The sequence below is a fragment of the Oryzias melastigma genome, linkage group LG24 (genome assembly GCF_002922805.2).
Source record: "Oryzias melastigma strain HK-1 linkage group LG24, ASM292280v2, whole genome shotgun sequence".
Lineage (NCBI taxonomy): Eukaryota > Metazoa > Chordata > Actinopteri > Beloniformes > Adrianichthyidae > Oryzias > Oryzias melastigma.
Genome location: NC_050535.1, coordinates 8,551,940 through 8,561,829, shown reverse-complemented (window position 1 = coordinate 8,561,829; position 9,890 = coordinate 8,551,940). Strand labels below are relative to the sequence as shown.

The following is a 9,890-nucleotide window of genomic DNA, read 5'->3' as shown; positions in this document are numbered from 1 at the left end:
GTGGAGTTCTGAAGAGCTAAAAAAAACTTTTCTTTAACACTTCTCATTCTTTCTAATAGATTTAGTCAATCTTTTTCATGTCATCAAATCCATTTTTTTAGTAAAATAAAAATTAAGACCAGATTTTCTTTTTAAATAAAATGTTAAAATGTATGCATTGATTTACATGTACTACTGTTAGAATTCCTCTAAAATACACATATTGTAGTAAGTACTCTCATCTGGATATGAAATCCGTAGACTTAACATCATAATTAACTCCTTTCAAAGAATCAGATCGTAGTAAAGTTTAGTTGTTTTACTGGAGTTATAGTAAACAGGGAATTTAAATAAATAAATTACAAAGGAAATCAATGTACAGATTCAAACGTCCTTGAAATAATTAACAATACTTCAAAATGTATGTAATGAATCAATAAATCCCACTTTGTTTGTCAATCCTAAATGCAGATGGCTTTGCATGATGAGAGCATGTGATCCATACGGCATTCTTAGCCTTCTTTTCCTAACTCTTCACAGGAAGTGACCTCACTAACTTGAACCAACTTTATTAACAATGACATTTCTTTCTTAAGGAGGAACACATAAACTAGACATAACGCAAATCTTCATTTTAAATCATTAGTTCTAAGTAGGGATGGGTTGATAAAATCGATTTCAATCAATTTAACTTAATAGATCAATAATCGATTCATAAAAATATAATTAGCTTTAAATGCAAAATCTAAAGTCAGCTAACATTTAATTGAATTTGAATGCTAACACTTAGTCAACGTGAACATACATGCTGACTAACTGAACATCTTTATAAACTCGTATAAGGAAATATTTTTAAATAACAATTTGTGGTCTAAAGCACAGTTTTTTACTCATGATTTCTTCTTCTTCTTGAATAAAATTGTGCTGCTTTAGCGCGATCGCCACCTAGTGGCCAAACTGAAACGCCCTCCAGGAGATGCAGAACAATGTTAATGATATGAGCATAAATGTGTACACTGTGTAAAATCAAAATTGAATTGAATTGAAATGAGAGGATTAAAACAATCTAAAAAAATCAAATTTAATCAATGCAGGCTCTTGTGAATCAAAACAAATTATTTCCTGGAAATTATTATCGAGACCCAGCCCTAGTATTAAAAAAATGGATTATCGCAGTAATGCACATGCCAGTTAGACACAATTTATTTAGAAATTAATAAATAAAAACCCATAAAAACTATCAGCAAAGGGCATTAAAAGACATGTCCATCTTGTCATTTTTTTTTTAATTTATAGCACACTTATCGGAATTTTGAGATACCTGATAAATATGATATCTACAGGTACCTAAATGAGTGCAAAGGTTCCATTACTACTCCTCATATCAGTCACACCACCTTTTGAAAGTCTTGCAACCCATACTGCAGTCTGTGGCTCTGCTTTCTTTCATCCGCTCTTTAAGCCCAAGGATAAACGGTAAGTTCTCTCATCCTTTCCTCCATTCTTTCCATCCACATGCATTTGTGTGGAATTCCTGCAACATTTCAGCCAGAAAGGCTACAAGTCCAACAAGTTTATCTAGTGAATCCCAAATGTTTCAGAGAAAAGCCTTGAGAAGAAATAATGCGAGGCCTAACTGGAATTCTTGTTGATATCTAAATGCTACAAATGATTGATATCAGATAATATTCAGATTGTTGGAACTCCAGGAGTTTGTGTCGTATCATAAGTTTACATCACGTGCTTCAGTTTAAGGAAAAAATTAGTTTATTAGCTTTTTTCTCATAGTATTAGACTTTTTTTTCCCCCACATTTTGGATTTATGTGAAAACTCTTATTTTACAGGTAAAAACAAGAAGACTTCCTGTTCCGGCCGTTCTTCTACGGGACTCCAGTCTCCAAACTACCCCACTCTGCCCATCACTATTTCATCAGAAACTCTCCAGCAGAACGGCAAAAACCAACGTCCCAAGTTCCCCAAAAGCTTCTTTATCAAACCCTCCCTGAAGGGCTTCAACCTCCTGGGGCTGCGCAAAGCCCAAAGGCCGCGGCCCATCCCGGCCAGTCGCAGCTGTGAGGACCTGGACGGTCCTCAACAGCAAACCGGGACCTGGAAGCGTTCCCACTCTTTGGGAGATCTGCATTTGGAGGATTCCCGTAAACCAAAAGGTGAACTCAGTTTGATGTTGAGCAAGGATGGGGCTAAATCGGGCACCAAGGACTGCAGGGAGGGGGGTTCCCCAACCCAAAGTGGGAGTCCAAAGGGAAAACCGGACCGACCCTCCGTACCCTCCCAACTGCATCTGCGCTCCCCGCCAGCCTCCAGCCCTCCAGAGCCTCTCCTAACTTCCACTCCAAGTCCGCCTGATTCTAGCACAAGCGGGGAACGGATCATCAGGACTCATCCCAAAAAGCCCCCCATCCCACCCCCAGTCCCTGCCAAAAAATCGAAAGAAAGGCTGGCTAATGGGCTCCGCCACCCACCCCTCTCCCTGCCCTCCACGCCGTCCCCCACCGCCTCGCCCACCCACTTCCTCAACCGCTCGCAACCCAGCAGCCCCATCATCCGCAGCCCCAGCCCCGTCCGCAGTGCCCCTCCCCTGCCCGCCAAGACCCCCAGCACGCCGGCCAGTCCGCGTGCGGCCCCGTCCTCCGCATCCATGCCAGAAGAGCCGGGGTCGCCTCCAGCAGTCCAGCCTCCTTGGGTCTCAGATCTCGGAGGTAAAATGGCGATCACAAGGAAAGCGTCCCACTCCAAGATGAGTCCTGACCTGCTGACGCTCCTGGAGCAGCGGCTGCAGGCGGAGGGCATCGACCTGACCGAGGAGCCTTACTCTGACAAGGTTAGTTAGGGTGTGAAGACATTCACCACCAGCTGGGGTCTGAAGACTCACTCTGGTCATCTTTTGGTGTATTTTCAAAGCATTCCAGATGTCTTTTATAAGATTAAAATTGTTTTTTTTGGGCCAAAATCTAAAAACCTGTATCATTTTCTAGGACTTCGTTGGTCCACAGTGACAGGAGTTCACTAGAAATTCACCTCTGAGTTGTGGGTGTTACTGAAAGCTCGAAGCAGGGATCTTGTGGCCCTCTCAATATATTTTCAATGAACTGAAAAAACTCTTTTTCAAATGGCAATGCAACTTTAAGCTTAATCTTCTTTATATATGTCCTCAATCAGAAAGTTGCCACAAAGACACGTTAAAAAATACAGTTTTCACCAGATTGGGTCTCTTTAATTCAAATTTTATGTTTTAGACACTTTGTACTACGCGTTTTTACCAGAACAAAAAACTTCAAACTCAATGGACATGGGGCCAAAATCCAAAACACATTTTGGGTCGTTGGCTGAACATAAACATTTATTAAATGCACTAAACTACATTTTTAAACTTTTAAACTAAAACTTTTTCACATATTTATGAACTAGATATGTAGCATAACCTGCGATAATGCTAGTGTGAATGATGTAAGCTGAATTTGGCCGCTGAAGAGGCTGAAATTGACACCTGAAAACGCTGACGCTGAAAGCCAGCTGAAATATTAACTAAATGCCAAATTAGTCTAAAAAACGTAAAAAAAAATCTTAGGTTAACCAAAAAAAGCTAGTATGTTGTTGAAAAATTAACTAAACTTCAAAATATCCTAAAAAACTGAAAAAAAAGTCTAAATTATCAGAAAACTGCTAGCATGTATATGTTAGCCTTACTCAAAAACAGAGTAAAAAATTTAAAAAGCCTAAATTTGCTAAAACCACTAGCCTGTTGCTAAAATATTAGCTAAACTCTAAAATGGACTAAAAAAAAACTCAAAAAGCTTAAATTAGCCAAATGTAGCTGAAATATTAGCTAAACTCCAAAGTGGACTTAAAAAAAGCCCAAATTAGCCAAAGCAGCTAGCATGCTGAAATATTAGCTAAACTCCATAATGGACTAAAAAACTGAAAAAAGTCTAAATTAGCCAAAACAGCTAGCATGAATATATTAGCCTTACTCCAAAACAGCCTAAATTAGCCTTAATTAGCCAAAACCACTAGCCTGTAGCTGAAACATTAGCTAAACTCCAAAATAGCATGAAAAACTTAAAAAAAAAGAAGTCAAAACTAGCCAAAATAGCTAGCATTTAGCTGATATGTTAGCTAAAGTGCAAAATATCCTTAAAAATCTTAAATAGTCCAAAAAGCTAGCAGAATGGCAATTTTTAAAGCTTTAAAAGCATAATTTCTAACATAATTATGAACAATCAAAAGGCAGGAATATTATTCCAGATTAAATCAACTTAAACCTTAAATAATTTTCAGTATTTTACTCTCCATAAAAATATATTTTTGCAAAATTATAAAAGTTAGAAATAAGCACAAGATAACATCGGGCCATTAATAACAGTAAAATAAAATGATCTGGAGGGCCGGATCCGGCCCCCGGGCCTTGACTTTGACACGTGTCCTAAATAATATTCTATCTGGGGAATTACTGTAACATTTTGAGTTCTGTCTGAAAACTCCAGTCACTCCAGATCTCCACTTCAGAGCCATATTTATCTGGCTCCTCTGGTTCAACACAGTAAAACGCCTAACTAAACTCAGTCATAATTTAGCTCCAAATGATTCTTTAATTGTGCCAAAAGCATCAGCAGCAGGTTTTATAACTCATTTAGTTTAAAAGTAGACACAAATAAAGTTGGAAAAACTGTGTGTTTCATGTTGCGCACAGATGCTGTTTTATATGTCTGCAGATTCATTTGTGAGTGTGGGGCACGAATGTGAAATAATAAACATGCCGCCTGGTGCTGAGGAGGAAAGACTGTGGCTGCAGTCGAACTGTGATGCGGTTCAGACTGTTAAGTTTATGGACTGGATCTTATTGAAGGCAGGCGGGGTCATAAACTCTGCAGCAAAAAAAAAAAAGATGGAGGAGCCCCTGAGGCTGCCAGACGAATGACACTTTTTCAAACTGTCAGAAGTGGAGCAGAAGACCACAACAGGGCCCTGCTGGTTTCTGTTCGTCATCGGTGAATGACCATCGACATGAGAAATGGTGTCATCACTGAACATAGAAAGTTTGCACCTGCATTTTCCTTCTTTATTCTTCAGAGACTCTTCAGGTTTTTATGTCTCATCTTTTTTCTGCTGAAATATCTTCATATGTGCTCCTTTGATATCTTTTCGTCTTGCCATTTCCGACATCCAGCACGGCAGATGCGGCGTCCCCCAGCTGCTGGTACAGCGCTACTCGGAGGACCTGGAGCAGCCGGTCAAAGACGTGGCCCCCCTGCTGGACCAGCTCCGAGTCAAAGAGCTCAGAAAGCAGCACCGCATGGCGGTAAGGCAGCCGTGTTTTCAGAGGAGGGTTATTGGAGAACAGATTATTTCTATGGAAAAGTCTCAGCCGTATAATATGCTCCAATTATTTAAAAAAAAAAAAAAACAAGAGGAATCTAACCAAAGTCCAGTTATTTGAATCGAATGAAACCAAATAAACAATTCAATGTCACCCTTGTGATATCTTAGGCATGTTTACATTAAAAGGGGGGTCATCTGGACCCCAAAAGACAGCGCTGAACTTTTTTTCTGTAGGATTTTTCGTCTTCATTGGTGTCTGTGGCAGACATAAAATTCTGTCCTCCTTTGTCATGGGAGGGATCAATGTAAGGGTCGGGTCATCTGGACCCCACAAGAGAGCTGAGGGTTAAACCAATTCAAACCAATTTAATCAAATTCAGACAATTCAATTTAAACCAATTCAAACCTAATTATTTCAAACCAGTTGAATTTAATTTAAACCTATTTAATTCAATTCAAATCAATTTAATTCAGTTCAAATCAATTTAATTCAATTCAATTTAAACCAACATAACACATTTATTTAAATTCAGCCCAATTTAATTAAATTCGAACAACTCTATTTAAACCAACTGAATTCATTTTTAAATCAATTTAATTTAACTCAAATCAAACCGAATTAGTTCAAATCAATTTAACTAAATTCAAATCAAATAAATTCAAATCAACCCACACTAAATCAATTCAATTTAATTCAAACAATTCAACTTAAACCAATTCAAACTAATTTAATTCAAGTCAAATCAATTGAAATCAATTGAAATCAATTCAAATCAAACCAAACCAATTTATTTCTAACATTATTTATTTAAAATACGCTTTTTATGCCACACAAGGCGCTTTACAATAATAAAAAAAACAAACAGAAAAAATAAAAACTTTCAATTAAATTAAGACCAACCCACTCCTTTGCCCCTCCCCCTCTATTGACACACAATGACTAAAGACAAAAAAATAACTGTTATTATAAATGAAATTACTCTAATAATTCTGTAAAAATGTTTACTTTGGAACATTTTCCAGCTCTACAAATCCACAGTTTGTTTCCTAAATGTCCCAATGACAGATGTTAACAGAGATATATATGGATGGATGGATGGATGGATGGATGGATGGATGGATGGATGGATGGATGGATGGATGGATGAGAGATGTGAGGGAATGAAATGATATAGATCTGGGGTGAATCGATGCTGGTTTAAGTACCATTTGTGGGTTTTACTTCTCAACAACAGAAGACCAAAACCTTCAGCTGATCCCGTTCTCTCCCTCCGTGTCTCAGATCCCCTCCGGCGGTTTGACTGAAATGTCCCGGAAGCCCGTGTCTTTGGGGAACATCAGCACCGTCTCCGATTGGCTCGTCTCCATCGGCCTGCCCATGTACGCCTCCTCTCTGACGGCGGCGGGCGTCAACACGCTGAGCAGGGCGGCCTCGTTAACCGAGAGCAGCGTGTGGGAGGCCGGCGTGCGGGACGAAAGACACGCCCGCCGTCTGGTCAGCGAGGCCCGGCTGATACACGCACACAGGGAGGTGCGGTCTTAAAAAACGCTGGAATCATCTCACGAGTCGCCCACTTCCTGTCAGCATCAAGAGGATGATCCCGTTTCTTCTACATGTTTACGGCGTTGAGGAGTTTCTCCCCACCGCCAAAAAAGTATCGAGATGCCTTTAAGAAAATAAACGGGACGACTTCCGCTCTGAAGATTCAAAAAAAGTCTGCTTTGAAGAACGATAGCACACTCTTTTGTAGGACTTTGTTTTTTAAATCCAGAAAGAGGTTTTATACCTTCCAGGCGGCGTTTTTTGAGAGCTGGACTTCTTCTTCTTCTTCTAATCAATCTTTCATGGGCTTTTTATCACCAAACGATGAATAACAGCTGGTTTGGAGGGCGCTTTATTTTATATCTGTATTATAGCATAAAGCACATTTTTAATTTCCAAATGATCGATGTGATCAATGGAAACGCGCTCTCTGTCGCTTCACCTTTATACTCCGCATTTGACTGTACCCGGCACAGCTCGCTCCCATGTACCCAAACGTTTTTCCTTCTGTTGTTGTAACCACAATCAGCTGTTACTGAAACGTCACATTCCCGGACAAACAAAGGACGTTTGAGATGCCTTAGCGTTTAGGACGAAAAGGGTGTTACGACTGAAATAAAAGTCACTTTTTGATTTGTTTGGTCAATATTCTGCCATTTCTTCAAAGACAAGATCATTTTTTAAAGACCCACTCCAATGAAAATTGTGTTTTTAATGTTTTTGTAGCATTTTTTTGAATGATTGAGGATATATATGAAGAAAACTATAGTATTGCATTTTGTATTCATTTTAATTGTTTTAAATGAGAAGCAGATGAAAAATACCTTTTTTCACGTGACGTCACACATCACCGGAGTCACTTCCGGTTTATAAAGTTTAAGGCAAAGCTGACAACTAAACGCTGTTTAAAGCAATTTTACGTAAATATTAAAAGGTAATATAACCAATTATACCTTACATGTGTATAATTTTTATTGTATAAATGTCCCACCTGGTTATGTTGGTTTTCCCGTCTTAGATCGTTCATAAATCAGAGTACAAATGTCAGTAGCACTTCCTGTCTGCAGTCAGAACGCAGCAGCTCAAATTCCTATGGATTATATTAAATAAATCGTGGATTATTTCTCTCTGACAACCCGGTTAAAGTTGGACAAAGGTTACAAGTAATTCAGTGAAGGCAGCTTGTTTGACTATGAAGGTAATAATGATTTTATTCTTTTAGTCTGTGCTAACGCTAATGCTAACGCTAGCAATAGCTTTGGCTAAGTGACGTTTTTCTGACCAGTTGAAAGTTTCCTAAATGTTTGTTCTCACATAATCCTTGTTAAAAGAGCAAAAGTCAGACAATTACAGCGTGTCTGATATTGAAGTCAAACTTGTTACTGTTGTAATGTTTTCTACTGCGGTCAGTGAGCTACTGTTAGCTTAGCTAGTAATGTTTTCTACTGCGGTCAGTGAGCTACTGTTAGCTTAGCTAACATCACTCCTCTTTGTTTTTGTTCATAACTGTGTCTAATCTACGGTAAAATGAAGGTAAAAAAGATATAATTAATTGAAAACTGTTGCCAAAAATATGAACGTGACTATTTTCACTTAATGTTATAATTTTTTTTTTTTTTTTTAACTTGGCCGCTCTTATTTTGAAAGGTGAAACTATGTGGCTGGATAGCTGCTCTTAACGTTTTCATTGAACCAAACTATTCTGGTTTTTACAATTATTCCCTAAAATATCCCATTGAACAACAAGTACATTTAGCCTGGGAAGTGATTAAAATGAATTAACATGAATTTCTATCAGTTTTGTGCTGATCGCACTAAAAAATGCGCAAAAAACATTAACCAAAATAGAACCAGTTACAATAATTAAATGAAATTTCAATATTTTCTGTAAAACCTCAAATATATAAATTTATATTTTGATTTGTGAACGATCTAAGACAGGAAATGAAAATGCAGTTTGGCAGGACATTCATAAAATAAATATTAAACTATTTTTTCTTTTTTAATTGTAAAGGTTACCTTTTATTTTTTACGTAAAAATGTGTCAAACAGCGTTCAGCCGTCAGTTTTGCCGTTATAAACACAAACACCGGATGTAATTATTTCCATTTTCCGCCTTGTCGCCATTTTGTCTGACGTCAACGTGAAAAATATCAATTGGAAAAAGCTTGTAAGTGTGACGTAGAGGCTACTACGGCAAGCCGCAAGCACCACTCCACTCTGATGCATCCATTTGCTTACTGATCTTAAATGGAATCTGGCTCTAAACTGTGCGCCAGTTTTATGTAACTTTGGGATGTGAGGGTCTGTAAGCTAGCAGCATGGATGATGGGAAATGAGGACAGGCTTACTCTGCACCAACAGTTCCACCCACAACTTAGAGGTTAATTAAAAAACTACTGCTGATGTTCGGAGTGGGTCTTTAACTGCTTTTTTTTTTTTTTTGGTGGGTATTTCTACAGAATAAGCTTTTTGGAAGCATTTTTTAGTCTTCCAAATTCATGTCGTTACAAATTGGTCACTTAATAGACAAGAAAAAATGCTAAAAGCAAACCGACACATCATTTGTATAAACTTGATCTCCTTGTTAAGCAACAAGTCTTGAATTTCAGGGAAACAGTGAGTGGGGCGAGTCCTTACACAAGTGAGAAATGAGGACTGCACTCTGGGTTATTTTTTTCATATTGGATCATTCTTTCCAGATTTGATTAATTCTGATTATTTTATACTAGAAATTTGGCTTTTTTTGCAGTGGGCACTTGATGTATAGATTTAATTTCTTTTTTCTCTCCAATCAAAGTGGTGCTTTGAAAACAGTTGGGTTCTCATTGAACGATTTAACCCCCGGAGTGTTCTGGAAAGAAAGAATGAAAATACTGACACTGTAAATGCACTTTAGACGGTGAATCTAGCAGGTTTATTGGCAAAATTCTCCTTTTTTCAAGGTTTAGAGATTATACATTTTATAACAGACACTTGGCTGGCATTTTCTGTTAGATTTGACGTCCCGATGCCACGTTTGGCGAC

The 9,890-nt window shown here is 38.2% G+C and overlaps 1 protein-coding gene across 8 annotated transcripts in view; it reads left to right on the top strand.

The window, feature by feature from the left end:
• Nucleotides 1-7,500, top strand: part of sash1a (SAM and SH3 domain containing 1a) — a 235,838-nt gene extending 228,338 nt beyond the window's left edge. For all 8 annotated transcript variants that reach the window (XM_036210509.1, XM_036210508.1, XM_036210507.1 and 5 more), the window contains 3 exons: nucleotides 1,825-2,822; nucleotides 5,169-5,300; nucleotides 6,603-7,500. In XM_036210509.1, the coding sequence (XP_036066402.1) occupies nucleotides 1,825-2,822; nucleotides 5,169-5,300; nucleotides 6,603-6,863 (1,391 nt within the window). In that variant the 3' untranslated portion in view covers nucleotides 6,864-7,500. The remainder of the gene's footprint in view (nucleotides 1-1,824; nucleotides 2,823-5,168; nucleotides 5,301-6,602) is intronic.
• Nucleotides 7,501-9,890: the final 2,390 nt, after the last annotated feature.